At 45.1% G+C, this 14,653-nt stretch overlaps 1 protein-coding gene across 3 annotated transcripts in view; it reads left to right on the top strand.

Moving 5' to 3' along the window:
- The window catches only part of OSMR (oncostatin M receptor), a 53,268-nt gene that overhangs the window by 7,874 nt on the left and 30,741 nt on the right, over positions 1-14,653 (top strand). For all 3 annotated transcript variants that reach the window (XM_045439810.1, XM_045439811.1, XM_045439812.1), the window contains exons 2-3: positions 6,576-6,661; positions 11,439-11,611. In XM_045439810.1, the coding sequence (XP_045295766.1) occupies positions 6,589-6,661; positions 11,439-11,611 (246 nt within the window). In that variant the 5' untranslated portion in view covers positions 6,576-6,588. The remainder of the gene's footprint in view (positions 1-6,575; positions 6,662-11,438; positions 11,612-14,653) is intronic.

Raw genomic sequence — 14,653 nt, 5'->3', positions numbered from 1 at the left:
AGGGGCAGCAGCGGAGGCTGTCAGTCAGCTACGGTCCTGAGGCAGAGCCTTCTAAAGGGAGCGCAGAGTGGCACGGTTGCACGCTCGCACACCGGTCTTCCAGAGGTGTTTGCGCGCACACGCTATTCTGAAATGGGCTTTTTCACTCAGTATTTTTTGGATATTCTTCCATGGCAGCACACAGATCTATCTTATCCTTTTCACAGTTTCATAGTACTCCTTTGTGGAAATGCACAACGATTGAATTTTCTGATTCTTTTTCACGGACATTTGGTCACTTCACGGAAAACATTTCACGTTTTCATTTTTCCTAAATATTAACAATACCACAATGAACCCTCTTTAAAATACATCGGTTTTGTATACAGACACACACATACAAGCATACTATTTAGAGGACAAAATTCCAGAAATAGAATTTCTGGATCAAAGGGAATGTACCCTGGAATTTTAATAGGTATTTTCAAAATGACCTTGGCAAAGTTGTGCTGTTTGACCATCAGTGAGTAACAATGCCTGCTTCTTCAAACTCTTATCAATGCTAGGTATTAAGACCTTTTTAGGCTTTGCCAGTTGGATACCACGCAGACCCACATACAGACATATACAATTACTTTTTTAATTTGCATGTATTTAATTAATAATGATATTGCCCTGTTTTTCTTTATTCTCTTGTGGCTATTGGTATTTCGTTTTTTCGTGAATTACATATTCATATCATCTATCAGTTTTTTTACAGGGTAGTTTATCTGTTTTTGATTGGTTTCTTTTTTTTTAATATTTATTTTTGAGAGAGAGCACACAAGCAAGGGAGGGGCATTGAGAAAGGGAGACAAAATCAAAGCAGGCTCTAGACTCCAGGCTGTGAGTGCAGAGTTGGACGCGGGGTTCGAACTCATGAACCATGAGATCATGACCTGAGCTGAAGTCGGATGCTTAACTGACTGAGCCACCCAGTTACTTAATGGGTTTAATTTAAGTAACATGTGCACAGTGATATAGTTATTAAGTGCCAAAGCAATGATTGGACCCTCAGCATTCTTATGTCAGAGCCCATGCACTTGACTATTACAGCTTCCTTTTCCCACAAAGGTCTAGGTTATTGTTCCAGTACGATTCTGGGGAATAATCTGTCTTGTCTCCAGTGATTTAAAATATATTGTTAGCATGTACTAAATTCCTACATCTTCTTTAGGTCCAGAATACTCCTTGGATCTAGGTTTTCTTTTTTTTTTTTTTTTAATTTTTTTTTTTCAACGTTTATTTATTTTTGGGACAGAGAGAGACAGAGCATGAACGGGGGAGGGGCAGAGAGAGAGGGAGACACAGAATCGGAAACAGGCTCCAGGCTCTGAGCCATCAGCCCAGAGCCTGACGCGGGGCTCAAACTCACGGATCGCGAGATCGTGACCTGGCTGAAGTCGGACGCTTAACCGACTGCGCCACCCAGGCGCCCCTTGGATCTAGGTTTTCTATTCCTTTCTTTGTCTTTACTTACCACTCAAAGATCCAGCTTTAATCAGTCACAAGTTCCAAGAATCTTTAACTGAATGTTGATTTAAAAAAGAAAAGCAAGGGGCACCTGGGTGGCTCAGTCGGTTAAGCGTCCGACTTTGGCTCAGGTCATGATCTTGCAGTTTGTGAGTTCAAGCCCCGCACCGGGCTCTGTACTGACAGCTCAGAGCCTGGAGCCTGCTTCTGATTCTGTGTCTCCCTTTCTCTCTCTCTGCCCCTCCCCTGCTCATGCTCTGCCTCTCTCTCTCTCTCTCTCTCTCTCTCTCTCTCTCTCAAAAATAAATAAACATGAAAAAGATTTTGAAAAGAAAAAAAAAGAAAAGCGATTGTGCATAAGCCAATTCAGTCTCATAAATAAGGGATGATCTTACAAAACTAGTAGAAACACTTAACCAGGCAGGTTTAAAGAGAGGCCAAGGAGTGCTTAAACCTTTCTTTGGGCACCATCTCCAGGTGCTGGATACTTTATTTTATTTAATTAATTTTTTAATGTTTATTTATTTTTGAAAGAGACAGAGTGCGAGCATGCGAGGGGCAGAGAGAGGGAGACACAGAATCCGAATCAGGCTCCAGGCTCCGAGCTATCAGCACAGAGTCCAACGCGAGGCTCGAGCCCATGAACTGTGAGATCATGACCCGAGCCAAAAGTCCAACGCTTAACCGACTGAGCCACCCAGGTGCCCCTGGGTGGTGGATACTTTAGGAGGAAAGGGGGGTGGAATTGCAGTGAAACCTTACAAGTAATGCATCCTGTGCTATAATGGTGGAGGCCCTTTCAAAAGGGCTCCCAAAAACATGCAGTGCTCAAAGAAAAGAACAAAGTAGATGAACTTGGGAAATGTGGGGAACATGCCATGCAGCTCTTGGTGCTGCCGCACAGAACTCTTTCACAGGGAGCACACACCCAAGCACACTTCCTGGATGAACAGCTTCTTTCTTTAAAATAGAATTTGCATATGACATCACTGGGCACCCAGCCAGTTCTGAAGAGTTTGGCAACACACCCCCGTTCTTGGGAAGCAAATGACTGGTCATGTTGCTTCTCATGGGGATTATTTATGGTGAGGAAACTTCCCAGGAATAAATATTTTAGTAATGACGGTACAAGAAGTCCTAGCGAAGAAGGGCAGACTCACACCCTTTGCAAAAGCTGTGCCTGTAGTGTTTGTACTGAGGGACGTTCAAAGGCATCTTCGTTTTGCACAGAGACAAGATTTGAATGAGAAGTTCTACAAAATGAGTGGGTAATTTTTCTTTTCTTTTCTTCCTTTGTCTCCCCAGAGAAGAAATGTCAATGAAAGACTATGAATTAGGCAATGTTTGGCAACAGGAAAAGTAGAAGGGCCTGAAAAAGAATCTCCTTAATAAAATAAAATTGTAAGCAAAGAAGAAAGAATGTGAGAAAATTAGTACAAACGTTTATTCATTTACTGGATATTTACTGGGTAACAGCCACGTCCTGGAACTATGATAGACAGTGGGGACTCGGGTCCAGGCCTGTCCTCAGGCAGCACATAGTCTGGCTGGGAATGATGGAGATCTGAAAAATAGAAATAAAGAACAGATTTGGGCAAAGAACTAAGTAGTGTGGGTAAGGTAGGAAAGTGGTTTTGCCTTTCTGAATTCTTCCTGACTTCCTTTTCTTAATGGACACTGGAAGTGGCAATACTCCCCACGGACATGGCAAGAGAAAGCCTGATGGAAGAACCAGAGGGCACGGTGGGCTTTTCCGGAACAGCAGTCCCTAGGAGAACAGGAGGAGCACTGACTGCTGCGGAAGGAGCTCGCCGGCCCAACTCACACTCAGCCCTTATCCTCCAGGTGCCGTAGGAAGGCCTGGCCTAATCCTGCAGTGTCGTTGATCTGCATCAGGGGTCCAGTCTAGGGCGCAGGGCGCCCCAGAGCTCCTGTGCTGACCTCTCTTCTCTGTCTGTATGGAGTCTGCAGGCGATCATCCAGTCCTGTGGCTTAAGTACCACATGCATGCACTGAGGATGATTTCTACCCCTGCCCGGACCCCTCCCACGGACCCCACTTTGTGTGTCCAGCCAGCTCACGTGGCTGTCACATAAGCATCTCCAATGTAGCAAGCTGCAAACCGAGCCCTCGATAGAGCCCACTACATCTGTTCGTCTCTTCTCTGTTGATAGCAGCCTCCCTTCTGCCAAGAGCTCAGGCCATTTTGGGGGCCACCCGTGATGTCTGACTTTGTCAGCCCCTGTCACATCCTGCCAGCTCTGTCTGTCAGATCTCTCCTGAGTTCCACTGCTGTTTCCGCCTCCACTGCCGTGACCGTGGCCTGAGCCAGTGCCATTGTCCCTGGACTACTGCAGACCTTCCTAACTGCTGTCCCTCCCACCGCTCCTGCCCCCTCCTGTCCCCACCAGTCTCTTCCTGTTCTGGTGAGTGAGATAGGCTATTCCTGTCCCGAAACTGCCCAGTGGCTCTCACCTGGCTCAGGGTAGAAGCCACAGTTGGGAAAAATGCTTCCCTGTCTGCTCTCCCTCTGTGGACCCTCTGTTTTCACCTCCTGCTTCTCACCTCTCACTGCAGCAGGAGCTCCTGCTGTTCCTTGAATGAGCCCAGCACTCTCCCACCTCAGCGTCTGGGTGCCACTCACACCCTCACCTCCAGGTTCTTCCCTGTGGTTGTGGGGGAGCTCACCAGCCAAGAGCTGGTGCCCTCGGAGTAGGCACAGGGTCTTTGGAGGCAGGTTTACGGAGGAGGAGGGGTGGGGGCCACATGGGCTGTGCAGGGTCACCTGGGGCCTGGGAGCAGCTGACTCAGAGCCCTGGGTGTCTGTGTCCTTCGCACGGCATCAGGCGTCGGGAAAACTGTTCGTGCAGCGTTTCCCAAAGGCTGACACCGGTGTCTCTGGGATGTTCTTCCAGCTGCTGACTGTCACTCTGCAAGTTTTGGTGAACTTCACTGATTTTGCCAGAGTATTCAGACAACAGCCAGGACCCGTAATCCCTCTGCAAGTGGTCCTGGCGTAGTCTGGGGCCTGAAGTGTTGGGATGGGGGCTGTCCAGTCACACCATGGGAAATAAGCACTTCGCCCAGGTGCAGGCAGTGACTGCTGTGTCCCGTTTGCCACCTGTCCAGCACGTCTAAAATGGTGCACGTCAGAACAGATGAAAGGAAAAACCGTGGATCTGAATGGCTGCTGAAGCCAGCCTCCTCGGATTCACAACCTGCCATGTGTGAGACGGTGGGGGAGGGCGGGACTTCCAGGCGGGACCGTCCTGGTGCTTCTCAAAGACTTTCCTGTGATCATCAGGCCATAGAAACAAGTCCTTTGTAAATGCTCATATTTTTGGCTTTGTTACATGAAAACTTTATTCTTTAATTTCTGGTTACCTTCGATGGGTAGGTGGCTTCTAACTTTTGGTTTTAAGTTTCTCTGTCTCTATAATTTGTTTACATTTTGCAACATGTGAACTGTTTGACTTACCAGAACTCCAAAATTCTAAAAACACTTCAAAGAGCCCTTTCGTACAGAGAACATCAGGCAGCCTACCTCACTCCCTAAATCATCTGGTCTTCGATTTATGGGATGAGATTTCCTCACAGCATGGCACCCTGCGTTCCTCAGGCGATGTCGGTGTTGGGACGGGAAGATCCTGTATCCGTAGACTAGGACTGGAAGGATGCTTCAGTTGCACGCTGAGCGCCAGAGGCTTCGTGCTAGCATTTTCCTTTGCCTTGCCTTTGGCTCTGAGCAGAAACGATTTTCTCTTGAATTTGGGTTTCTCCCTGGCTTTGATATTTAATTGAAACAGGAACCTGTTTGAAGTTGTAAGTAGGGATGTTAGAGGGGGACGAATGACCCGTCTGCCAAAAGTAGAAGTAGTGGAAGGTGGTGCTTAAAGGACCGTGACTAAAAGCCGTCGTTTGCAGACTTTTGCTTCTGTTTGCAGGCGGGCTCGTGTGTAAGCAGATTTGACTACCCTAGAAGAATGGAATGGTTTGGTGTAGTCTTTTTCTGTCTTCACTGCTGTTCCCATTTAGTTGGGGGTAGTGAAAACGGGTGATGTGGTTCACTGATTTTCTGGCTTTTGATGAAGTCCAGGTGGCTAGACAGAGGCAAAATGGGCTCTGAACTGTTTAATTGCCTCTCTCTGGGATGAGTCAGACTTTGAAGTAAAAAAGTGAAACTCAAGGCTTCCGTGGACTAACACTCTTATTATAAATTAAGAACATGTTAGCCTTCTTGAGGTCACCGAGGTTCATTCTTTGTGCCCTCAGGTTGGCCTGTGGTCAAAGGACCCGATGAATCAGTGCAGTTCTTTGACCTGCCGTTTACAGGCCTCCTCTAAAGCAAGGAAAGCCGGAAACTATTTTGAACAATGAGACACTGCCTATCTCTCTAGGTGGAATGTGCTTGTTTTTCCTCGGTGAAATTTTATTGAGGGAGATGACTCCTCTGTAAGTAATCAATTCAAATACAGCTCTTCTCTGACCATGGTCCTTTTTTTTTTTTTAAGATTTAACTTTGTTTCTTTGCTTTACCCTTCTTTACCAACCTTCGCTTGGCCTCAAGAAGTTGGTAGGTCACTTGTCTATTGGCACACAGCCTCGGTGGCACGCTCACTGCGAACAGTCATTGCTCCTGCACCAGGGATCGGCTGCTGTTGGCCGGCTGCTGGCTGGGCTCGGCTGGCCCCTGGGGGAGCAGCCGTGGTGACTCAGTTCTGCCTCCCGTGTTGCTCCTTCTCCTTCTGGGTCCAGGTGGGGAGCCCAGAAGTGCTCTTTTCGTGCCAAAGAAACACAGAAGAGCAAGCAGAATTACACAAGGCATGTTGAGGTCTAGGCTCCAAGCTGGCACCCCACCGCTTCTGTTTTATTATGGGTCAGGGCAAGTCACACGGAGCAGGGAACTACACTCTTATTTTGCGGGGCAGGGGGAACTCCAGACTCACCTGACAAGGGGCATGGACGTAGGGAGGAGAGGAGAGTGGGAGCCCTTAATACCATCGTCTACCACAATTGGGTCAAAGAAACCTGCTCAGAGCTAAAATTGAATAAAATTTTCCTTGTGTATAATTTATCTTTTTCAGAAAACCAGAACCTATGGCTCTCTTTTCAGCCTTTCAGACAACATTCCTCTTGGCATTGCTGTCTTTGAAAACTTACCAGAGTGAAGGTAAGAAGTGGAAAGAATGGTAAAGAAAAAAAACACATTAAAAAAACCAAGGTAATTGATGCTTTGGAGAAAAGTGGAACAAGTCTTCTTTTCTTTGGCAATTACCTGGAATTGGTGAGGCGTTCACTCCATCACTTGGAATTGGTGAGGAGTAATGGTTTCCTTAGTCTTGACTATCCTGGTCTTCATTGCTCATTGTAATCAGCCACACCGTGACCCTGATTTCCTGGTCAGTGCACTGGTCGTCGAGGCACTTGTGAGTGGATGTAATCTGGCAGAACTTGGTGGTATAGACACTCTACGTGGCCATTGCCAGAGAAATTCCTTCTGCGCCTTGCCATGTGGAGACGGGGCAAACTAGCCCAGTGTTGGCCACTAGGTTAGAACAAGTTGTGATGTCCTTCAGCTGCATTCACGGAGCAGCTCTTTGCTGCAAGACAGAATGCTAAGTAAAGAAATTCTGTTTATGGATGAAGAAATGGTGTTTGTTACTTAGCTAATCTCCCAACGAAGGGGTTTTTCAAAATACCAACTTTGTAAATCTCGTAAGAATTCAACACTTGTAGGATGTTTATAAATACTTCGTATATTACTTTGAACTAGCTTGACAGTCAAGCGTGAGCGAGTCTATTGGTTTATAACATTTGTTGGGGTGCCTGAGGGGTTCAGTCAGTTAAGCATCCATCCAACTTCTTGAGCCATGTTGGGCTCTGTGCTGACAGCTCAGAGCCTGGAGCCTGGTTTGGATTCTGTGTTTCCTCTCTCTGTCCCTTCCCTGCTCATGCTTTGTCTCTCTCTCTGTTTCTCTCTCTCTCTCTCTCTCTCTGTCTCCCTCTCTCAAAAATAAATAAACATTAAAAAAAATTGTGTTGCTTTCACCTGTATTTTACAAAGCTTTACATTTTCCTCATTCTGGGTTTATTTGCTATACTCCCTTCGTAACACAAAGTACAGGCATATGCTCTGAGTGATTATTCACACAGTTCCTTTCCATCAATTCATGAAAATGGTGTTTGCAAGAAATACCCATAGAATTTTTCTATTTCCTTTAAAACTCCGTGCAAAGATGTTTAGAAATAAAAAGGAGATTTTGTTCTGATAATAGCTCAGTTCTCTGATATTCTTTGGGTCTGGGTCTGTTTCTTTTAGGTTCACGCTACATGAGAAGATGCTACTTTTCTGACTTCTTAAAATTCATAGTTTGTTGATAATCCCCTATAATCTGGAGCTGAAAGACGGGAATTAGGACTTCTCATTTGTAGTCTGTGTCCCCCTCACTCTATCTTACTTGCTAAACGTGACACAACTGGACTGAGTGGGTGGTCCGTACCATAGAAAGGTTCAGGCCCAGCTAGAGCCCCTGATTCCCAGACAGAACCACACCCCCACTCCAGGCTCTCCAGGAAATCCTAGGCATTTAATTCCAGGCTTTTGGCACAGCTCACTTCCCTAGTGAAGTCTCATTATCTGATCCAACGACAACAGACTGTGTGCCTTCCATTTACAACACACTCTGTTCTCAGAGGAAACTCTGGTGAAGAAAACACACTTCCAGCCTCTTTTATTTAGATCAGACGTGCATGTACCTCTTTTTCTCTCCACCAGTCTTTGTGTTTCCAGCTTTCTCAGCTCAGCTAGCCTGCTGTGTATTGTGTATAGTATGAGTATGTATGCTGGAAAGTTCTATAATTTCTTAAATATAAGTAAAGTATGAAAGTATGTATGGGTAAAGTATGTATACTTTAGTAATACATACTTTATTATATACTTATTCAAACAATACAACATTATGATGAGGGTTTTTACCTTTGAGGGTAAATATTCTTCTGAAATAGCATTATATTTAATGGCTGTGTGATGTCCCAACTTGTAAATGGATGATGGTTTATTTTCTTAAGTAGTGTTGGGGCCAGACAGAGAAGCTGGGTGGGGAAAGTGGGAGGAGAGTCTGTGATGAAACCCGGGCCTGTCTGATCGCCAAGTCTGCCCTTCTTGGCCCCATTCCAGTGCACATTATAGAAAGAGAGCTGGGCCAAGGGCCAAGAACTCTGAGTTCTGTTCTAGTTGTGTGACCTTGGGAAAGTCCCTTCCCTTTTTTTAACCTCAGTTTCCTCATCTGAAAAATAATGGGGTTGGACTTAAGAATTTCTGAGGTCCCTTAATCTCTCTGACTTTACCTTGACATTTCCCACTCTTTCCCAAGGAACTCCTCAATTGCTTCTGACCAAATTATTTCTGACTGATGTCTCTCAACTACCTGAGTCACTCAGCACTCACTGATAGCATACATCCATATAGTGTTCCTCTTTTGCCTAAAGCATCATGCGATAGCTTCCTGGAGCTTCCAGAAAAAGAGTCGATGCTGGTGGTTGACTCATTCATTCAGGCGGTCATGGTGTCTACACTGTGACAGGTGCGTTACTGGTCTTGGTTTCAGTGAGCTGAGTAAGACTCAGTCACACCCTTCTTTAGCTCCCAGTCCTTGGCGGGGACACAGGAGAGGCTATTTCCGCACGCTGCGATCAGTGCTCAAACAAGGGCTTAGAAAAGCAGCCCTGGGGAGAAGAGAACGCCAAGGCCGAGGAGAAGTGTTAGTGAGCCAGTGCTTGTCATGCTCCTGAGCCCTTGTGGAGATCCTGGGTCTCTCTAATTTGAGGTCAGCGTCTGCTGTGGAGAAGATGTTGTGCCAAGTGCTGGGGACAAGAGTCCATTCAGAGATGCCTACACCTCAGCCTCTCCCCCCCAGGAAGTTTGAATCTATAGAGTGTGAGACCGACGGCAACAAACCACTATGCAGACAGGATGCAGTGAGGGCTGGGAAAGACAGGATGATTTAGCAGGCACCGGCATTCCCCGGGGCTACTGGTGCCACAGTTATGAAAAATACTCCTTCCTGGGGCACCTGGGTGGCTCACTCGGTTAAGCATCCAACTTTGGCTCAGGTCATGATCTCATGGTTTGTGAGTTCAAGTCCCACGTCAGGCTCAGGCTCTGTGCTGATGGCTCAGAGCCTGGAGCCTGCTTCGGATTCTGTGTCTTCCTCTCTCTCTCTCTCTCTCTCTCTCTCTCTCTCTCTCTGCCCCTCCCCCATTCACACTCTGTCTATCTCTCTCTCTCTCTCAAAAATAAACATTAAAAAAGAAGAATCAGAATACCAGTTTATTAATTTCCAGTGGGAAATAAAACTGGAAAAGTGACTGGTGCCCAGCCTTTTGGTGCAAAGTGACTTACAGGGCTAAATTATGCATTCTGAAAGTGTCATCATAGTGAAGTGAACCCTTTATCTTAGAGAAATATTTCTTTTAAAACCTAACATATGGCTCTGAAAGTAATGCATATTTCTGAAGAACATTTACAAAATACAGAAAAGTATAAAAAAGCAAGTTAAAATCACTCAACCTCTCTGTCCAGAAATAGAGTAGTTTTACCTCCCTTTATAGCTTTCTTTAAAAATTTTTTATTTATTTATTTTATTTTTTATTAGAGAGAGAGAGAGAGAGAGAGTGTGTGTGTGTGTGTGTGTGTGTGTGTGTGTGTGTGTGTCGGCAGAGGAGAGGGGCAGAGAGAGAGAGGAGAAAGAGAATCCCAAGCAGGCTCTGTGCTGTCAGCACGGAGCCCGACACAGAGCTTGATCCCACGACCCCGGGATCATGACCTGAGTCAAAATCAGAGTTGGACGCTCAACTGACTGAGCTACCCAGGCACTCCCCTGTATAGCTTTTTAAAAAATAACATAAGTACTTTGAAAAGTACAAAATGGAATGTATAGTTCAGTGTATTTTTAAAAAGTGTATGAAAAAGGTCAAGAAAAACATAGGATTCAAACTTGGTAATGGAGAGAGAAGGGATTTGGTAGGATGGACCTGGTGGGATGGTGGGGACTCAATTTCTGTATTATTTGAACATCATCATGATCACATATATTAAAAAAAAAATTATTGAAGTGAAATTCACGTAAGATAGAATTAATTATTTTATGGTTAAAATGAACAAATCAGTGATATTTAATATATTCAAAATATGCAACCATCACCTCTATAATTTGAGAACATTTTTATCACCTCCTAAGGAAGCCTTATAATCATTAAGCAGTTATTTCGCATTCCTCCCTTCCTCAGCCCCAGCAATCGCCAATCTGCTTTATCTCTCCATGGATTTACTTATTCTGAGCCCCTTGTGCCTCTCCAGCTGTGTTCCCTCCTTGAGCTAAGAATGTTGTCACAATTATTTTACGTCACACTAACTGCCTTGCTGGTCTCATCCAAAAAGTTTAGTAAATTCTTGCCAGAGGTGTTTTAAGTTTAGTGCATTGACACATAAGTAATCATGTCTAGAGATAGGATGTGCTCCCACTTCATAGTCTTTTAATAAACTATAAAATATTGACTTTCAGAGAGGTAATTCTTTTTGATTTCCAGAAATATGACATTTATAGCCAAGAGTCCTCTTGCTTTATTTGGCCTTGCTAGAAGTTTCTATACCAGTTGGATTGCCCAATAAAATATCCTTTTGTTTTACTGTTTATCAGTTTAGTAACTCGCTGTGTCTTCTTGAGCAAGCCATTTCATTTATCTAGATCTTAATTTCTTCATCTACCAACTGACTTCTAAATTCCCTTACAGATTTTTAAGATGTCTGATTGTAAGGTGCACATGTGAGCAGTATTTTCCAAAACTAAACAATGGTGATATTGACCAGTTTATTATCTGTGACTGTTCAGTTGTGCTCCTATTAAATTTCATTGTTTGTATTAAATGTCTTGGTTTTGGTCTTTCAGTCTTGTCTGAACCCTTGTCATTGGCCCCTGAATCACTGGAAGTTTCCATCGATTCCGCACGTCAGTGTTTGCATTTACAATGGAGTGTCCGCAACCTTGCTTATCATCAGGAATTAAAAGTGGTTTTTCAGATAGAAATCAGTAGAATTAAAACATCTAATGTCATCTGGGTGGTAAGTATTTTTTGGTCTTTTTGGCTCAACATTTTAAAACTCCTTTTCTGACACCGTGATTTGTCTTTTATAACATTTGCAAAAATCCCAATATGGAAACACTTAGCAACACAAAATGGTTTTCCTAAACAATTACATTTCTGTGTTTTTAGTTAAGAGGATAGAGGACAATGTAACATGACATCTTTGGTTCAGTAGGTTGGATGAGATGTGTTAAGAAAATAGATTATTTCTTCATTTCTGCCCTGTCCCCTAAGAAGGCTCTTGGGGCTGTCCTTATGAGTACTAGATTCCAAAAATCCATGAAGGTCAACCTCTTTCCTCTTCCCTGTCCACCAGAGATTTTCCTAAATAAGGTATAATTTTTTGGCAACATTCTTCTTGTCAGTTTCTTTGCTCATACCATGCTGAAATACATTTCTATCCAGTAAAGAAAGAGGTTCTTCATGGATCTACCACGTTGGAGAGTAGCACAGGATGTTCTTTGTTGCCTCACTTGGGGCTTTTTATACAACAGATTAAATTGTGAGAATCCTTATTTTCACAATCTCTTTGCCTTTGAATTCTTTGGAATAGATTTTTCACTTGCCTTGGTTCAAATCATGGTTGTGTCCATTTAGCTGATGCTTCTCCATCTAGTGCACTGTGACACTTTGGTGGTTTCTTTCAATTTCCATTTATGGTCCAGGGAGTCTTAATTATACATACATCATGCTCGTTCATTATCATGGGATGTTGAAAGACAATACAATGGAATGTTGTCTCATTGAAGGGGAACAGAGAATTTGCCTGAATTGAAGGGAAACACAGGGATGTGTCATTGCTGGGGACCTCCATTTGCTTAGTGGAAGGACAATCTTCTCTCAGGTAGTGGAGGCATGGGTACAGGGTACAGAATGGTTAGTTCCTTTAGTAAAGTATAAATGCCACTAATTTTATGTTATTTAAAAAAAAATTTTTTTTACACTTATTTTTTTGAGAGACAGAGACAGATCCCAAGCGGGGGGAGGGGCAGAGAGAGAGGGAGACACAGAATCCGAAGCAGGCTCCAGGCTCTGAGCTGTCAGCACAGTGCCCGACATGGGGCTTGAACCCACAGACCACAAGATCATGACCTGAGCCAAAGTTGGACACTTAACTGACTGAGCCACCCAGGTGCCCCATAAATGCCACTAATTTTGAAGCCTCCAGTTACTTTCCATATTCCTGATTGCATTTGAGATCTGAGTGAGAGGCCTAAATTAAATAGAACTCTGACTCTGTGAATTTAGGATTGATACCAGGTCTGCAATTCCACACGTCCATGGGAAACTACCAAGAATGAAAGCTCGTTGGTGTTCTGATTTTAAATAACAGTAATGCTCATGGATAGCTGCTCACCGCCCACTGTCGGTACATCTTCCCACTATTGTACCTCATACTAATCATTTTTGTATGGGTATATCATTTTTGTATTTGTGTATCTTTGATGGATACACTCACTCGTTGATTTGGACCCAGTAAAATATTACGCAAAGGTCATATTGAGACTAATTGTACAAGAAAAAGAAATTCGGGAGAAATGCTGGAAGAATCTATGGAAAACTAGTACCTCACACTACTAGCAGAAGTGACACTGACCATAGACGGACTGGGTTCCATTTTCTATTCTCCTAACAGGCAGTTGTTCATATCTGTTTTCACCTTTGATTCGTGTAAGAGTTCTTTTCTCAGGGTAAAGCACCTTGTGAAATCTACTTCTGTAACTACTAAGACTCAAGATCTTTGTCCAAGGTATTGTCCCCATATCACCCAGCTCAGCCTGATGGGGGGAAAGGAGAAAACCAAGGCCTAGAGAGGTCTGTTGTGCTACTCAAGGTGACAGAGTCAGTGCAGTGCCCTCCTTCACCCACGTGCCTGGTCAGCGATGATGGCCACACGCAGTCCCCAGGACGTCAGTGGCCGTTGTGTCCCACAACAGTGCCGTGAGAAGCCCTTGTCTGAACCTCGCAGGCCTAAAGTCAAGGAAAGGCATGAGGTTCCCCCTCCAGTGCAGGGGAAGAAAGCCAGCCAAGGGGGTCTGCTTCTGTCTCGAGCGCCATCTCCCTTTCGTAAGGCCGTTCCCTGTAATGCAAGCCTGACGGGACACTTTCATTCATGCGCGGAAGGAGCAGCTTTTAGGACTCGTGCCTCAGATGGTCCTGTTCCTAAACAGGCCTAGCAAGAGCCCCCTGCCCCAAGTGCTCACAGCTGGGCCAGGGCCCCTGAGCCACCTCCCAGAGGGCGCGGGCCACTCAGAGCCTTGCTGGCGGCCACGGGCTCTATACGGTCTCCCCTGGGCCGGGCTCTGCCCTCGGCCCGTCCAGCCACTTGCTTTATGGTCCCGGCAGTGGCAGAAGGCAGAGTCGGGTGGTAGCTCCAGCCCAGAAGGAGGCCCGGAGCCGTCGGCTGGGGCTCCGCGAGCACCTCAGGAGCCAGTCGGTGGCCTCAGTTGGACTTCTGTATCCTTGCGTGTGCCAGTTTCTTGTGACTTACTGGTGTCTGCCGGGGCCGAATGAAACTTGCCGCTTCAATTGGTGAAAACAGCCCAAACACAGTTCATCACTTTTTTTTTTGGTAATCGCTGAATTGATGCATTCAAGGAAAATTTTATCTCTTGCATTGCGAGTCTTTAAACAGCACACAGCACAAATTGTGGTTAGACAGAACCCACACAAGTAGCGTCTGAAAGAAATAGAGCCACAGCATATTAATGAAGTGATGAGATCATTCAGCACGTCGTTGGAGACTGGGAGCCTGGGTCCAGCCATTAATTCAAGGCACAGGTCTGTGAGCGCTGAGTGGGAATGAGGAGGTAAACGCAGGAACAAGGGTGTCCTAAATGTGCGCCATGCTGGCAGCTGACAAGGTCGCTGAGGGGTTGGGATTAGGCCGGACCTTCTCCAGCAACTTGAAAAAGGACGGTTTGAGCCAAAATAAGAGACAGGATTAGAAGCTAGTGTAGAAGGGAGGGTGGAGAAGAATGTTCTGGGAAGAGCCCACAGGTCTGAGCCAAGGCCCAGA

This window comes from Leopardus geoffroyi, chromosome A1 (genome assembly GCF_018350155.1).
Source record: "Leopardus geoffroyi isolate Oge1 chromosome A1, O.geoffroyi_Oge1_pat1.0, whole genome shotgun sequence".
In the NCBI taxonomy this organism is placed as follows: Eukaryota; Metazoa; Chordata; class Mammalia; order Carnivora; family Felidae; genus Leopardus; species Leopardus geoffroyi.
This window is presented reverse-complemented; position numbering and strand designations above follow the sequence as displayed.